General features: G+C 40.0%; 1 protein-coding gene across 1 annotated transcript in view; it reads left to right on the top strand.

Annotated features, from left to right (window-relative positions):
• The window catches only part of fstl5 (follistatin-like 5), a 156,084-nt gene that overhangs the window by 58,799 nt on the left and 79,423 nt on the right, over positions 1–17,862 (top strand). The window contains exons 4-5 of the mRNA XM_008295450.1: positions 9,400–9,596; positions 15,971–16,091. Coding sequence (XP_008293672.1) covers positions 9,400–9,596; positions 15,971–16,091 — 318 coding nt within the window. The remainder of the gene's footprint in view (positions 1–9,399; positions 9,597–15,970; positions 16,092–17,862) is intronic.

The following is a 17,862-nucleotide window of genomic DNA, read 5'->3' as shown; positions in this document are numbered from 1 at the left end:
TTATTATTAATCATTTTGCTGCTTCCTGGACAAGTAAATCTATTCACTTGTTCTTAAACATAATTAAAAGCATTCGCAATCTTCAAGATTCAACATTAACTTCATTGTCCCAGGCGTGGGGAGTTTGTCTCCGGCTATTCACCCATGCTGCAGTCGACACAAGCAGACAGGGACAATCTTCATACTCATGATCTCAACAGGCAGTTTCAGTTGGTTCTTTTTTTCTTTTTCTTTGCTCGGATATTGTTAGTTACTGTTTAAAATATTCAGCCACTGGCCAAATACTGCAAATCCGTTTATCAAGTCTCGCAGCCATTTTGACATGAGACTAACCATCATTTAGAGACCCATTCCCTGTAGAAATTGGGTTGGCTGGTTTCCAAAACTTGACTTCACTTTCACTGCCAGAGTTGGTGGAATTTATTTTTGGTACAACATGAAAAAAAAAAACACCTCTGAGTACACAATGTCAGCAGCACATCAGACAGGCCAACAGTACAGAAAATAAATTGCAGCTCCATGATGTCTGGTCTAAACATCCTGACTGACAGATTGAGAATGGCTAATGAATGGACCTCGTGGTCATATTGTGTTTTTTCAATATTCGTTGAAGTCTCTGTGCCTGGGGTCCGCTGTGAGTGTTTTTGCATTCGTATCAACCTGGGCAGAAAAGCTGTGAGGGGTTGCGACTCTACTGCCCAGATATCCATTTCAGATTCAGTCAGGTGTTGCGGCAGTGACACCTCTAGTTGCTCTTAAAGATTGCAATCAGTGACCTCTGATTTGGGTAACCCAGTTGTCACGCTGTGCTGTCTTGATGTATTGTGAGCCGTGGCAGGACCCACGGCCCTGGAGACGGAGATGGAAAAGCTGGGAGAGATGGTGGGGGGCAGGCTCAGTCTGGCAAAGACGGGGCAGCTTCAGCAGAGTTGACTCTCGCTATTCCGCTGAGCTGCCTTTTTCTTTATATAAATAAAACAGTAGTGCTTTTAAAGGGGCTGGTGTAGGCGGCGGCGGGGGGGTCGGGGCTTCACTCACTGCTATGGCCTCAGTGGACAGGGTGGAGATTTTTTGTTTTATTTTTTTCTCCCTGATTCTACTGTGGATGCTAGGATGGACGAGCTCTGTATCAAACCAGAAACAGACTGGGACAGTGAAATAACATGAGCAGACATTTGCATGTTGAAGAACAGTTTTTTGGGTGTTTTTTTTAGCATTTTCTGTTGCTGAAGAGTAACTTTTTACGAGTGCCACCTGGATTTATAGTGACTGCTCATGCAGCAGCTGTTCCTCCATGCTGTTAGGCACAGTGAGCATGAACGGCTCTAGATTCCTGGTGCACAGCGAAGCTCTTCTCAGGTACTTAGAGGACAGAGTTTATCCTCCGTACGGTGTTCAAAATATTTTCCTATATGCTGATGGCGTCTCCGTTTCAATACTCGCATATCTAAAAAAAAGATGTGTGAAACAATTACTTTGAAGCAAACATTGCTTTTAGGCTTCATGCTTCATCAAGTTTGCTCATCTCGAGTGTACCAGCATTTCAATTCAGATGGGCGCCGCCGCACCCAGGAGAGTGCCATTATGTTCTGGTTTGAATGCAGGGTTTTGTTGTTCCTCTTTTTGGTTTTCCACTGTCATTTAAGTGCTACACAGCCAGACTGGTGAACTCGTGACAGAATAGTAATCCTTTTATCAGAACAAACACGGGTGCAGCAGTGATATTAAGTGAAGTCTCTGAATTTGAGTGATATTTAACGATTTGACATTCTGTAAAACAGAATATTTATCTATTTTTAAATGAGCATTCAGTGCTTTGGCATGATGCTGTTTCACTGGACTATTATATGCCATCATGTCCTATTTCTATTGTACGACATGAGCATGACGGGGGGAAAAAAGCACCGTACCACACTTGCAGTATGATTATTGAATGTGTGGAGAAGAATGTATGAAAGTCATGAAAACACAAAACCATGTTCACAAACAAAAAAGTCTTATTTAGCAACATATACTCAACATTTTTTACAGATTATGACAAAATATTCTCAGTAGCTTTGTTGGTTTAAAAAACACAAAGTTCACAAAAAATATGTACACACAGGTAATACCTAATAGCCCTTTGGTTACTGATTCTACTTTTTTTTTTTTTTTTACATGCACATATTTGTCAAAAATGTTCTCAGAGTAGTAAATACTTGTTCCATGAAAAGATAGATAAAAAGTTTAAATGAGTCTGATGTGGAAAAATCCAACCTCCACAAGACCTAACGGTTCTTTTTCCTGGCAGTTCAGTCAAAGTCCTGCCTGTTTGTCCCTCTCCTCCAACAGAAAAAATACCAAATGAATAGGTGAAGGGAATTCCAAGGTAAAAAAAAAAACGTGCTGCCATATCACTGCATGAACTAGAACTGGCACAGAACTTAAGTCAGATCATAAAGCCTTGAACTCCTGTGTTCATGATGGATCGTTTAAAAAGCAGCAGTTACGTCAAACACAACATGACATGGTTCAGTTGGAGATTTGGGTTTGTTAGGCTAGTGGTGGCTGGTCAGCTTTTTTTTTTTTTTTTTCTCTCACATAGATTTTGTCACACATTTGTTCTTCTTGTAGTTGTAGTTTGTGGGTTAGCTTTTCCATTGGATAGATTTCTTCAGTAATCATCAGCCATTGGTCCTTTGTGGGTGGCTCTGCCTTCCTCCAGTTTCTCGTTAAAGCTTTTTTACATGCCACTAGTAGTACTTTAATCAAGGATCTTTCATTTCCCGTTATAGTCTCTTCAGTGAAACTACACATGTACAGTACATTGCCGCACATTGGACTCTCATAACTCATTATTTCTTGAAGCTTTTAGGAAATCATTTCCCAAAACACAGTTACTTTCTGACATTTCCAACAGATATGTAAATGATCTACGTCAAATTCTCCACATTCTCTCCAACATTTCTGCTGCCTATTTAACTGTTTACTTTTCAGTTTTGGTGTAATAAATAAGCGCACCAGATTCTTCCAGGACAACTCCCTCCAGAACTAGTGGTACACATGCTAAGCCAAACCTCTTCTGCACTTTCCACGTTAAGCTCCTTCTCATAATTCTCTTTTATATCATTGGTTGAGCGTCTACCTTGTAAATCAGCTCTTGGTAAATTGCTGAAATTATTCTGATGTTGATTTCTTTGTACTCTTCGCTTATGGTTTGAATTGCACCCTTCACACAGAGGAATCAACCTGGATTTCTTTTCTGTAATAATCTCGTAACTGGAAATTAATTACAGTGTCCACAAATCAAATTTTTCTTAGAAATTCTGGAAACTGTCCAGCTGTCCTTCCCCTTCGAAAACACACCGAGCTGTCACCCAATTGGCTTCCTGCTGTTTAAATCCTTGATCATACTGGGCTGGTTTGACGTTGCTGTCATAAGCTACCCATTTTAACCATTCTGAATCACTGAAACATTTTTATGTTTTTAATATTTTAAACCACAGTTGCAGTGTGTGACCTGTTGTTGGATCTATATCTTTTTTCAGTTTTTTTGTATAGGGCTCGTTAGCATTTAGTTGAGAGGAGCAAACCTTTAAAGAGTCTCGCAAACTCACTTCTTTCTAATTCCACGCCAGCATGTTTGGTTTTTTTATTTGTATAACTGTAACTAAAAAAAAAAAGAAAATCCAAGTGTTTCAAAATGCTATTTAAAGTACGTTTGTTTGCAGAAGAAATGAAATCAAAAGCATTCTTCAAACACTGTTCTAAGAAGCCTACAAACAGTCCTTTCAACACACCAGTGCTGATGAATGACCATTTTTGTGTATCTACAGGCTACATATGCTGAAAAACAGAGAGAAGCCAGAGTCTGTGGTACAGTAATTAAACAAGTTTATTATTAAAGCAGGAGTCTGACAACATCTGTCGCTGCAAAACTTGTGCCTTTGCGTGTGAATAACAAAACTCTACACTCACAAAACAGCAAAGTCATACAGCTGTTTGGACAAGTTCTTCTCACTAAGTAAATCATACGGTCCAATCAATAGCCAGCATTCGAGTAGTTTTCAGTCTGCCATCCGTCTCCAGCAGGTGGAGGACGTGGTATGAACAGTTTAAGGTGATTAACAAGAGGCAGTGGCTTTTCATGGCTTAACCTGGCCAGCCTCTTGGCCCATATGGAGCCGGCATGACCGGAGACATTTGTCACATGCAAGGTCATTGAGCAGTCAAACAGTAAAGCAAAACGGTGACAGGCCACGTCCTTCATGGGCTACTGCCAGCATCAAGTATGAAGATCCATAAAACTACCAGCACATTTTGACTAAAAGCCACTTATTAAACAATAGCCGCAGATTGACGGTTGCTTTAAAAAGATACTATTACAATTTTTCTTGTTCATGAAATAATGAAAGTAGTAGTGGCATGTAATACCGAGCATAAAAGCTCCTGTGACCAGATGAAAAACTTTAATAGCTTGACTCCACATGACCCATATTAGTTACATCAGCTGCTTTCCACAGAACCTTCTGTCCGTGGAGAATGTCATTTGTTTCATCCATGAATAGTACTGACAGACGCAGCATCATAGTAAAGTGTTCCACTCCAACACAGTTAGCTCTCCTTGAACAGTGTTTGCTCAGCTGGGATGTTGCAAAAACAACGATGGTGTTGTTAGTATGTGTTAATGATAAAAAGATGTTTAAGAATTTCTAGGATTGCTTTGGGGGTAAAGGGGAAGATTGGATCACACGTTAAGCATTTCAAAGCAATTAAAAGAGAAACTGTCCGTAGCTGAATGCAGCTTCTCTTTCTTACTGTCGAACAAAGATGTAAATTGTAGGCCTTCCTGTAGAAGGTTTCTTTTTAGAGCAGCTTATATGAAGGTCACACTGTCGTGTTGAATGTGTGTGAAAACTAACAGGTTCAGAAAACACTTGCATCTAAGGGTTTTTTTTCCCGCACATCCTCCCATGTGACACTACATTCAGGTGTCATCGGATGGAAGCCACAAACAGCGTTCAAATGAGGAACTGCTGTTACATCCTCTGATGTCACACTGTAAAGTACACAACTATTCTTGCTGTACACATTTTAACACTTCCCGTTTTAGAATGGAAAAACATCAATATTATTAATATATATTGTAGCTGAGCCTCCCACAGTAAACTCCAACAGCAACTTAAGTGTCCTAATAAATAAAGAAAACTTCTGTTAATAAGTTTGTGTGTATCCTTGAGGTCTTCCACTCTTCTTTTTTTTTTTTTTAATTTATTGCTTATTTGGAAAAGCAAATGATACCGAACTTCTTTTCTGGGTAGTGTTCAATTTGTGGTTGTGAGAATATTCATTGCTAATCCAGGTTTTTAATAGAATAACAAAACAAATGAGCGGGAGGAGAGGGTTTGCTCCATTTCTTCTCACATCCAAAAAAAACCCACATTAGAGTGTGTATGTTTACACAAACCAAAAGGAGAACGTATATCAGAAAGTGTTTTCATATAACAGACATATTCAATTCACAGAGGTTACAGGTTTTACAGATTCTGTCCATTTTGACTAAATCCTGAATAAAGAGTCCCTTTGACCCTTGAAAGAAAACGACAGCTTCTCCAAAATGTAAATATCCTGTAGAATTTTGGTCCATTCTTCAATTGTGGGTAGGTCTTTAATTCTTAAGCCATTTCATATAATATTATTTTGTTTACTTCTACAGTTGCTGGCCATCATCTTCTTCTTCTTCCCCACTTTTGTTGGCACAGTTGTTATGTTTCCCCGCTGCTAACACCACCAACTGTTGATCACAGGAATAGTTTGAAACTGGCAGGGAAACTGTATGCCACGTTGACCTCTTGCTTGAACACTGTCCATGTTTGGTGTGTGTCATCCATATGCATGCCTCCGCGACGTGTGGTACAAACAAAACAGGGATCCGCAACCCGTTTCTACATAGTGGTCAGAAACTCCAAAGGGCAGCTTGTGTTTGGTGTGTAAGACAGCAGTGTACGAACCTTTCCTGGTATCTGTGCATCGTCCTCATTTGTGATGTGAAGATATCAGAGATGGATGCAATCAAAGAAATGTTTTTTTTTTTAACTAGTATTCAGCAGGAAAGAGCACAAGCATCCCTCTGCTCTTCCCTGGTGTTTCTATCACAGTTAGGTAATATTGAGATGAGGGGCGGTTTGTAAAATCTCACAGCCGCCATCCTGTTTTTCTCAGTCTACAACAGTGCAGTGGCAGAAAAGGCCGACGATTCGACCGACAGCACAAAGTTGGAACTGGGGGCTTCTCAACTGGTGATTGATTTGAATCCTCAAAGTTTATAGGGAAGCCCTGGTTTGTTAAAAAAAAAGGATGATGACTAAATTGGTTTTTGCTAGTTGAGTGATTATCCCACCAGTTACATAAAGTAAGCAGGCAGTTTGCATTCTGATATGTCCCATTTAGCTCAAAAGCAATTTGGGCAGCTCAGACACTCACAGAAAACTTTTACCAGACTGAGGATCCGCCTGGATTTGACTGCAAACTATGGCAGATTTTTTGCTCAGTTATTCCTTGTTCCCTCAAGTAAGGCGTGTTGGCTTAGTTAGTTTAACAAATTATTCTGGCCATTGCCTAATTAATGCCAACACTCGTCTGTGTAGACATGTACTGTTTGAATACTTGGGGATGTGTACATGCATGTGTGAGCATAGCATTTTGTGTATGCACATCTGTGTATCCATGTATACGTGCATGCATGAGCCAGTGCATGCTCCTTTGACGCAGGTGACCTTCATATCCCCGGGGTACGCCAGCAGCCATTTATCTTTTATTCATTTTGCCATTTGTGACCAAGGCAGCTTCTCTGGCACTGGCGCTTGTCAAAACAGACCCTGTTCCGTGATTTGCAGCGTGCTGCAGTCTGTGCTCTAACAGCTGATGCAGTTTCCAGGGCAAGTATTAAACTTGCTGTTTTGACTCCCAAGAAATCACCACCCACTCTCACTGTTTTGACAGCCAAAGCAAATTTTGTAATTCAATGGATCCTCCACTTGGTTTGTTACCTGCTGTGGCTGGTAGAAAAGTCCTTACGAGCCACCACTGTTGTTGTTCACACCCTGCTAGTTGTAGGAAGCCTCAGACTGAGCGTGTAGCTCCAACATCTGTCAACATCTCAGTTTGTGTCTTACTGACAGGTGTACCTGCTAAAACAAACTGAAGCATTGTTCCAGAGCCTCTTGCTCATGTTTAATTCTCTCCACCTGGCTATGCAAGCTCTCGGTTATCTGGGGCTTCAAGTTAGTAGAAAACAAAGCACTGCAAGACTCTTTTTCCTTTTTAGACAACATCTCTACAGTCCAGAAACAATTGAGGCCTCTTTAAAATACAACATATAGAGGTGGGGACAGATTAAAGGAAAAACAAATATGATAAGATTTTTTATGAGGCGTAAGTAATTTATGAGAAGATTTCGGATGCTTTTTCTCTGAACCCATCATTAGATGTTTTGATAATTGCAGTTAAGACCATGATGTCTTCGATTTGTTGCTTCATCATCTCTGTAGTTATCCATTTGGGTTGAGAGTTAGTTCCTGCTAAGGTCACAGTAGAGCATCTGATTTGCAGTGTTTTCGTACTCATCAAATCATTCACTTGACCCTTGTGACCTGTGTGGAAAAGAAATCCACAAATACTACCCTTATTAACCTTCTCTTTTCATTGCCATGCAAGACGGGGCAGATTTGAATTTTGGGAAACTGAGAGAACTTGCACGAAAAGGCCACTCAGCATCGGCAAATAGACTAAGTTTAAAGTGTTGTTATCGGTATTTAAAAGTTCTCTCTCTGCTGCGCAGCATGAAAGAATCTACATTTGTTGAAGTTATTTTCCTTTGATTTGTCATCCATTTGTAGCTGAAAGCATTTGGGACTATTTAGGTTTCAAGAAAAATGTAATTGTTTACAAAAAACCTTAGAGCTCAGGGAAATTGTCTCTAATCAGGTACATTTACAGTGAATTGAACTATTTGCACTCTTCCTTGGGAAATGAGTATTATATTGCCTCCAGTATTGCTTGAGTTTAAACCAAAAATAATCTCATAACTGTTTTCTCTGTCACAGTACTAAATATTGCATAAATGCCAGGAATACAGTTTCGACACCTTGGGGACGTTACAAGGTCACTGAGATGAAAATGACTTGATAGCGTCTGAGCAAAGCCCCCTGATTTTCCCTGGCAGAGTATTAGGAGAACTTCTTCCAGCCTCTTATACCCAAATCATGGTTAGCGTCAGGATTGCATCAAGAATCTCATTTAGATGCTCACTGATTGCTCAAGTTGCTCTGCTGAAGGAATGCCGGGAGACAAAAACGAGATCCCATCCATGTCCTAATGATATGTCGCTGGTTTCTAGGGCTGCTCTGATTCCGCGTAACTAGTCATCGGCTCTCAGTGAACACCCAGTTCTACCGAGAGGAGATCTCATTACCCCACTCACTAAATCATTCTGGTCCGATCATCCGCACCAAAGTTCATTTGTCTCGCACAAGACTTCATGTAGAAGCTATTATTACACATCTTCCCTGAGTTGGTGATCACACCATACGATGTGGCAGCGATGTCAGCGTCCTCCCCAGAGATTTGAAAAGCATCCCGGCGAACACAAAGTTTTTTCTTGTTAGCTGGTTGACATCAGTTAATATAACTGTTATTAGGGAGAAACACTTCCCGATCTAACAATGAGAACTTGATATGACATATGTCAGCCTCCAGTTCTAGTCATTATTTTCTCTTTGGCTCCACTCTACTCCGCCGAACCTTTCATGTAGTTGAATTCTTTGATCTAGAGCCTTTGATGGCGGATTGTAAATACAACACCATCATGTTTTCTGTTGCTGTCACGGTTAGCTCTTGACACCTGTGTGATGGATTTCTTCGTCAGTTTCTTTGTGTTGACGAAGCTGCTGCTTTCTTAGTTTGAGGCGGCGAAATGCTGCGTGTCTGTCACTGTTTGTGCTCCCCTTGGGAAAATAATCCTTAGCATTTGTTATTGTGATGCAGACAATCACAGACATGCTCAGATTTGGGTTTTGCTGAATATAAACAGGAGCTTATTGTTTAATAATGTGAATCTTCTGGGGGGATTCGAGTTTGAACAGGCGCTAATTGGCTGAGATATAAAACGTTGCATCTAGTGTTATGAATCATAAGTTCACTGCTTAATCATGTGCTTTTTTCAGCACCAGGGTGTCATTTTAGGTATTTATGAAATACCTGTTTTCAGACATCCCCCTAATATTTAAATTCTGTTTTTAGTAATCCAAACAAGGTAAAAACATTTTGTCTTCTTGTGTCACAGTGATTGTTACAAGTTTGTGATAAATACTGTCTCCCTCTCCTAACCGTGTTGCTTCTCCTTGTTTTCTGTATTCCCAGATGACAACTGCAGATTGAGCGACTACCGCCGGCTGAAAACCAAGATGCTGGATTTGTATGACAAGCGGTACATGGGGTCAACCATCCATGGGACCCACAAAGACAACATGGCAGCCAAGAAGCAGCTGGTTGATATGATGTTCAAACGCTTTGATGCAGATAACAACGGTCAGATAGATGCCAGCGAAATCTCACAGGTGAGGATATAGACCAATAGATGTACTTAAATATTCAGTGAGATGCCGTTTTAAACCTCTGAACCCCAAAATCTCCTGGTGGGGCTGAAAAGCACGATTAAAAAAACATCAAAAACAGCAAAAATGACATCATTTATCAGGATCAGAAGCTGTAAAACCAGGAAGAATCATTAGATTTTCAACTTTTCAATGGTCCTTGAACTAATCATAAGTGCCTGCATGTTCAATCAAGAAACACAACCAAATGCAGGTATTTTATCAAAATGGCTTTCATTTTTATCATTTAATTTAAAAATGTGCCAAGAACAAATCATTTACTTTGAGCAGATTGTTGAAAAAATAAAAATAAAAAATTCTGCATCCTCGGTGCAACAACAGTCACATGACCAAAATTTAAAGACTTTTTGGTTGACGTGCAGGTTGTGTTTATACAGAGCAGGTAGAAGACCAGCATGAAAGATCATTACAAATGTAAGTAGGAAAGTATCTACAGTGTATAGAGTCACCACCTTTATTCATTGTTAGTAAGACTTGGAAAAATGCTGCACATGTTGATTTCAGGCTGCAAGGTGGCGCAGTTGGTTAGCCTCGCAGCAAGGAGGTCGCTGGTTCGTGTCCCGGTGGGGGCACTGGGATCTTTCTGCGTGGAGTTTGCATGTTCTCCCCGTGCAGCGTGGGTTCTCTCCGGGTTCTCCGGCTTCCTCCCACACAGTCCAAAAACATGTTGAGGTTAATTGGTGATTCTAAATTGTCCGTAGGTGTGAATGTGAGTGTGCTTGGTTGTCTGTCTCTAAGTGTAGCCCTGTGATAGACTGGTGACCTGTCCAGGGTGTCCCCTGCCTTCACCCTGAGTCAGCTTGGATAGGCTCCAGCCCCCCATGACCCTGGTGAGGATTAAGCGGTGTATAGATGATGGATGGATGTTGATTTCAGCTTTTTGAATTTTGTAAAATGAATAATTATAGACGTTTAATTGCATTTCCACAGAGGTGCAGAACATTATTTTGCATCGAAAAATGAGCCCACAGTGAGTAAAAATGGGACAAGAACAAAAAATGCTACAAATTGCTTGGGGTTCCGAAGATTGAAAAAAAAAACAACGCATACTTCATTTAGTCAGTTATTTTGCAAAGACGGTGAGATGCAACTTAATCCTTGACTCAAGCTAGCACTGATCTTATGAGATTTTTTAAAAACATTTAGGTAGAGAAGCAAAATGGTGTTTACAATTTTGCAAAGACAAATCACAGTATCTCTCAGGTCTGAAAAACCTGCAGTCATGTTCATTTAAATATCTAATCAAAAGGATACTACAAATGAGCAAACCATCTGTGGGCCCAGGTGTTTAAGCCAGGCACATTCATGTCTGCCACAATCATGTTCATTTTCCTCATCTTAGCCTTCCCTCTGGTCGCTGTGCTGCGTGGCTCCAGGTAAATCTTTTGAAAAGCAATATGGGTCAAAGGAGCCATGTGCTCATGGGAGGCTGCAGCCTTTGACCAGAACTACCAAGGGGGATGTTGTGAAAAGAGCTTTCTGTGGTCGCTGTGAGGAAGGAAGGTGTTCTGTGCATAACAAATAAAGTCTCCCAGTACCTCAGGACTGATTTAATACAGAACATATTTGAATAATTGAAGGGGTAAGCAACCTGCAGTGGTTTTCAGAACTATGATAACAGCGGTTCCTTTTCTTCGGCTATCTTCCTACGGATCCAGCAGGATATCCCATCTGCACAGGGGTCACCTTTGTTAGCTTTGTCGGTCTCCCCTGATGGAGGAGGACTGATCAGATTAATATGAATGTATTCTAGGATTTTGAGTTGGCATCTAAATACCACCTCAAAAACAGTGATCTTTTTTTCTCCATATTTTCATATTATTTACATACATTTACATTAAATGTTGCCCCATGCCAATACCAGAGAAATCAATGCTTAGTAAGTAAAACGCACAGTCAACACACCACGCTGTGCCGTGTCTCATGAAATAATATTTTCCGTCTGCTCTGAGTGTGAATTTGAATAAGACCTTTCAACCTACTGAATATTACTTTTGACAGATTCTCAAACCTCTTGGTGATGTCATTGTTTCTTATCCAGGCCACATTGTATCACACATCTCCCTTGATGTCTGAATGACAGAACCTAGTAATAATTAATAAACCAGATGGAGAACTGCTTTTCAGGGATTCCTCAAGGACTGCTTTTAGCACTCCTCTCCTTTGTATCCTTTACACATATGAGATCACAGGAATTATTCTTAGAGGAAAGAAGAGAAGGGGGCATTCATAGAATTAACAGAAATTTAAAAACATCTGTGGAAAGCAGGTGGTCTTATGATCATTTCAAATGAAGTCAAAGTTTTGTGGGTTTTGTTTTTTTCAGCACATACATAAATACATGCTTTCTGACTTTGAGGTACACTAACTAAGCACGGTGTTAGCTTGGAGAATATATCAGAAATATATGTTAGTGTCACTGCAGTCCAAACTACAGGTCTGCTATACTGCACTGACTGGAAACTTTACACCTTTACAGCATCAAAATAAGGAGGACACTTTCTGCATACTTCTACCGTACGTCAAAATGACTGCATAATGATCACATGATAAATATCAGAGCAAAATAACTTCATCAGTCTGATAAATCATTTAATAAACAAACACAGTTGTGGGCTGACAGTGCCTCAACATAAGAGCGCCTGAATGTAATTATGGATTGGGGCTTTAATGAGTTTTTATGCTAGTGTATTAAACGTTCCATCAGAATATAATTTCAGAGTAATTTATTGCTGAACTTTTATTTACTCTCTGAACAATGCACATTTTCAATATCATACACAGTCAATTAAAGGTTGGGATTCTCTTTGATTGCATTGCCATGGCGATGTGAGTGTTTTCTTAGCTCCTGGTGCTTGAGCAGAGCTTTTCCTTATTACCAAAAGATGATTTTGAAAGGAGACAAAAAGGTTAATGTAAATTCAATTTCGGTGTGAGCGAGCCCTGAAAAAGAGCACTGCACAAGCAAATCACACACTCAACAGCATTTAAAAGTGCAAAACTCTGGCTGCCACCATTGTGCCCTAAAGTGCCTTTTATAGTTGAAGCAGTCTGTGATCTCATTTGAGGTTCTGGGATGGAAGTCCCTCACCCTGGTTGGTTGGCGTGCCAGAGTGTACACATGAAGAGACACGGGGAGCAATTGTTCCTGCTCTTTTAGTCTGAGTTGCCCTTTTAAAATGGCAAATCAAAACTTCTTTTTTCTTCATCCATTGTCTGTATCTATCATTTGACTAAAGACAGGGCTGGCCTGAGATTTTTTTATTTTTTACCTCTTTACTAGAAAACAGATGAGAAGCCTACCTTGTCCACTACTGACTCTGATCTTGTCCCATCTGCTCGAACTACTGTGTCTGAAAAATGCAACAGACACACATAAAAGTTGTAACTCGGCTGGCAAAGCACATGTTGTCATCTTGAGGCCAAACAGACTTCTTTTAAAAGTTGTATGATTATATTAACACAAAAAGCACATTTCAAGGTCATAGATTTTGGAAAATTACTCTTTTTAACCCTCCACAGATACCAAAGTTTGCTGTGTAGTTCTAAAAGTATTTTGCATTAGATTTAATAGTAAAAACAGAAGACCTTCGGTCTCAGTATTTTGGGGGCCAGGATAGGTACAATAATTGTCAAATCTTGTAAAATATCTGTGGATTTTTTTTTAAACAGGAGCAGTACAAAAGATCTTGACACAGGAGGTGTATAACCTTCAAAAATCCTCAAAGCGTCATATTTTTTATTTTTTATTTTTGCAAACCCATGTACAGAGGTGTGAAGGTTACCCTCTGTACACACATATAATACATTTTTTGTTGTTGTTGTTTGTAGGAAAAACAAATGCAGTTGGATAAGGAGGAGGCAAACAAAAATTGAACTTTGAATTAATAGAGTAAACATGTAAATTGTTATGGTTAGTAGGGAAGAGCCCAGAGTGAAGGTTTGTGAAGGTTAAACAGAAGGAGTAAACTAACTTAGTAGCATTACCTGATCAGAATCGTGTGGTTTTGTGTAGTAATAGTGTTGTTCTGCTGGTTGAGGGCAGCAGTGCACAGCTGTGACCTTGCCAAAGGCATTCAAAAGTCAGCCAGTGCTCCATGCTGTATTTTTCCAATGTGTCTGTTCACATATAGCCATGCTGCATGCTGTCTATACGACCACAATGGGTAGAGTGTAATTACTGAAGTCTAGTCTATATTGACATGAAGTAGTAATAGCTTAGTGTTACTGCCAGAAGTCAGATAGGTGTTCTGTGTGACTAACCAGCCAGTGTTCCATTGGCTTTGTAAATTAGGGTTCGATTTGAAACAGGCAGAAGCTGCAATCTCAATAAACATTACATCTGGTTATCCCGTCAATGATGTGCCTCAGATCATTGAGTTTACAGGGTCTGCTGGAAGCCACTGAACATGTCCAGAGTGCTCTTTTTGCTGTGTTCGAACAGTCTTTCTTTACAGAGAAGTGGAACATTCTGAAGAACAGCAGGAATCAAAGTCTGTGTTTGGGGAGGAAGGCCATGTCAGAAATAAAGTTTAAGTATTAAAGACTGCAACTTCAGAATAAATCCACTGAAGGCTGGCGGAAGAAAAGGAAGGACCTGACAGTTAAGAGTATTTCTGAGTTTCGCTACCTTTTTTTCCTGTCTCATCTACAGTATTCTGAAAAACCACTCAGTTATTCTCTGGTTTAAAATGAGAGCAGCTGTATGACTGTTACCACAACAGCTGTTTGTTACTGCTGGTGTTTCCAGGATACACTAAGGATATGCCATTACTGAAGCCTCCTAAATTTTGGGCAAGTCATCAGGGTAGGGAAGCGCACTGATCCGATGGACAACGCATGATGTATAAAGCTGTCCCATGTGATTGGCTTTTTGACAGCTGATCTAGTATGATGGATGTGTTACTGCCGGGGCCATGCAGAAGGTGTTGAATAGGATCAAGTTTTAGCAGAATGATGATTAAAAAAAAAAAACCTTCATTGAAGGAGGGGGGTTGGTTCTTTCCCACTGTTGCCGACCACTTGCTCAGAAGGAGTCCAAAGGCAACTGTAGATTCTCTGTTTAAACCTGTAAGGTCTTCACATCACTACGTTAGGCGCTGTGAGATGACATATGTTGAAAACCACGTTATACAAATAAAGTTGAATTGAACTGAATTGAAAATCGCCTCCTCATGCCAGTACAGTGGTAACAGTAAAGGCTTCGTCCAGTGGTGTAACCAGGAACTATAGCTAGTAAACGTTTTCTGACTGTCAAGAACTCACGGAACACAGAACAGGTGGACACAATCGCACAACACAATCAGGTTCAGGCAGGTTTATTACCAGGCAGGGCTCGGTACACCGGTGATCAATCAGTAAGGCAGAGGTATCCAAAGACGAGAGGCAAAAAGTCAAGGTCGAAGGCAGAAAACGAGGTCGTACACAAAACAGACTATGACTTGACTATGAAACGCTGGGACGAGGACCGTGAAGTACGACGAGCTGGCAGCGAGACTGTGAGACACACACAGGGTGAAATACAAGAGGTAATGAGGGAGGATGGGAAACAGGTGAGGGGAACAATCAGGGAGCAGGTGTGACGAGATGGGGGAAGGGCGTGCGGGAAGTGAACCTAAAACAGAGACAACAGGTTAGTGATTACAAAAGAATCAGAATCAGCTTTAATGGCCACGTACGTACACAACATACAAGGAATTTGGTTTCGGCTGTTGGTGTCACCCTAGGAACTAGCAGGAATAATAGAAACAGGAAAAGAAAGAAAAAATCAAATTAAAAAAAGTGAAATAACAACAGAAAGAAAAGAATAAAATAAAATACAATAAATATTAATAAAAAATAAAACAAGATAATAAGACAAATATATACAAGAATTTTAATTTCATAAAACAGGAAAGACAAGACATGAAATGTGCAAACATACAACGGAAACTTGACAGACATGACGCTGACATCCGTGCCCTTCGTGTTTTTAAATAATCTGTTAAATTATTAACAGCAATTAATGGATGGATGATTCATAATAAACACCCATAATAGTGGCACCTATCAGACAACATATGGGCTGATACCGATCTATCTGTGATTGGCCAATAACATCAGAGCACCAACACATTGGTTGGGCTAGTACTTGCAGATATAATGTTTTCAAGCAGTGTTTTGCTGCTTTGTAAGACCTTTCCTTTTTGTCCCAACAGGAAGTTTAAAAGCACATTTTGTATCAAACTGTAACTTCTGGGTGTTCGAAAAATCAAGATAGTAATTCCAGAAACTACTGTCCACCTTTTTTAACCGAAAATCAATGCATCTTTATTTAGGTCATCAAGCAAGAAGGTCTGTCCAAGGACGTCTCTGAGTGCACTCTGTTCGACCTGCTGAAGTACAACGACGTCAACGATGATGAACACCTGACCAGAGAGGAGTTCTACACAGCCTTTGGTGAGTACAGTGTTTTGGTGGCAAATTAAATTGTTAAACAAAAAAATGTGAGACTTTAACGCTCAAAGCAACAAACTACATCGTTGTATGTTGATGTGACAGACTTGGGTTTGTCATTCACTGTGTCTCAGTCAATACTTTTGAACAACGCCTGATGTGTTCTATCATTACTTATGGTATTGAAGCTGATTATTCACATCATCCTGGTGTATAATCACTGTGGCAAAGGTGTCTGCATCATTTCTTACCCGTCACATATCATTTATTTGGCCTGTCATGCAATAATTATGACCAATCTACAGCATAAACAGCAAACTAAAACAAAAACAGGAGCCTGTTGGATCTTGTGACACAAATCATTTCCATACATTTATTTGTTTTTCCAGTGAAAAATTTATTGACATTTCTTTTCCTGTTTTTGAAAAAAAAAAATCTTTTTATCGCATACAAGTGCTATCTGTGTGCAAAAAGAAAGATGAGAATAAAAGGTCCAATTAAGTTCTGATTACAATTTTAGGAGTAACTGACCCAACATTTAAGCTAAAAGTCTATTTTCTTGGCCATTACAAAGTTATGTCTGGTGATAAACTTGAACTGCTTCCAAAAGAAGCAGGTCACAACTGCAGAGAAACAGTAGCTCAAAGCTGCATCATTAGGTAAGATAATGATGACAGGTGCTCTGCCATATCTGAGTCACACCAACACATGTGTGCCAGTTTTCTCCTTTTGTTTCCTTCCCTTGTTCTTTGCTCGTGGTTCCTCCCCGTCTGACATTTTCAGTCGGCTCAATATCCTCTGACAGAATATCCTCTGACATTTGGCTGGCTTGACACATTTAACAGTGGGAGAGAATTCCTAATCAACCTTTGTCTTATCAGTTCCTTGTATTTAAAGCATTTCTTTAGCGCAGATGAAAAAAAAAAAGTCATGAGAGCAAAGTGAAAGAGGCTCATTTGGTCTACTGTTTTCCACATCATACGTGAATGTGTGGGAGCAAACCCCTTCTGGCAAGTCACGAAAAGAAATGAGCACCAGCCAATCTGGGAAGAGATTTCCTTGAAGAGTTGAGTTGCTCTAACTCCAACTACTTCCTTTCCAGTTTTCTGATCTTTTTTTCAAGCTTCCAGCTTAACTGCTCACAAGGAAATGGGATATTTAATGTGAGTAAATCTCCCCCTCAGTGCCGAGTTCCTTTCAACCTGCCTTACTCCTCTTTTTGACCTCTTTTTCATTCTTTATCCTGATGTGCCACTTAATGTTGTCACTTGGCAACAATAGAAAATCATCTGACTATATGAATTAATGGGTTCCTCAGCCATTTCATTAGAACTCTTAACTGGGAATTGCTTTTTACATTCAGGGTAATGTAAGTGGGAGCAATCAACAATAATGTGCTTAGTACAACTGAAGTAGTGCGTCTTTGTCAACAACTCAGCTTGACTGGGGATTTTCATGTGCACTACTGGAGCACTCAAAGCCATTCTACCCCCGTTCACCCAACACTGAATTTAGATGACTGTTTTACATACTTGGAGGTCATTGTAGTTCTAAAGCTGATGTCTTCTTCACTTTATTCATCGTTAAAGCTACTTCACTCTGCTAAATGCTCCGCTTCTTCAAAGATTGGCGCTCAGCGTGCCTTTGGGGCCGCTGAGAAAGAAAGTCTGATAATAAGACCACCTTCTCGTATTGAAAATTTTTGTTCATTTAATTTCAATAGAAATGTCTTCATTTAAGCAAAGGAGGATAACAGTCATGGTGCAAAGGAGCC

This window comes from Stegastes partitus, unplaced genomic scaffold (genome assembly GCF_000690725.1).
Source record: "Stegastes partitus isolate 25-593 unplaced genomic scaffold, Stegastes_partitus-1.0.2 Scaffold1048, whole genome shotgun sequence".
NCBI lineage: Eukaryota > Metazoa > Chordata > Actinopteri > Pomacentridae > Stegastes > Stegastes partitus.
Note: the sequence above shows the minus strand (reverse complement) of the source record. Positions and strands in the feature narration are given on the sequence as shown.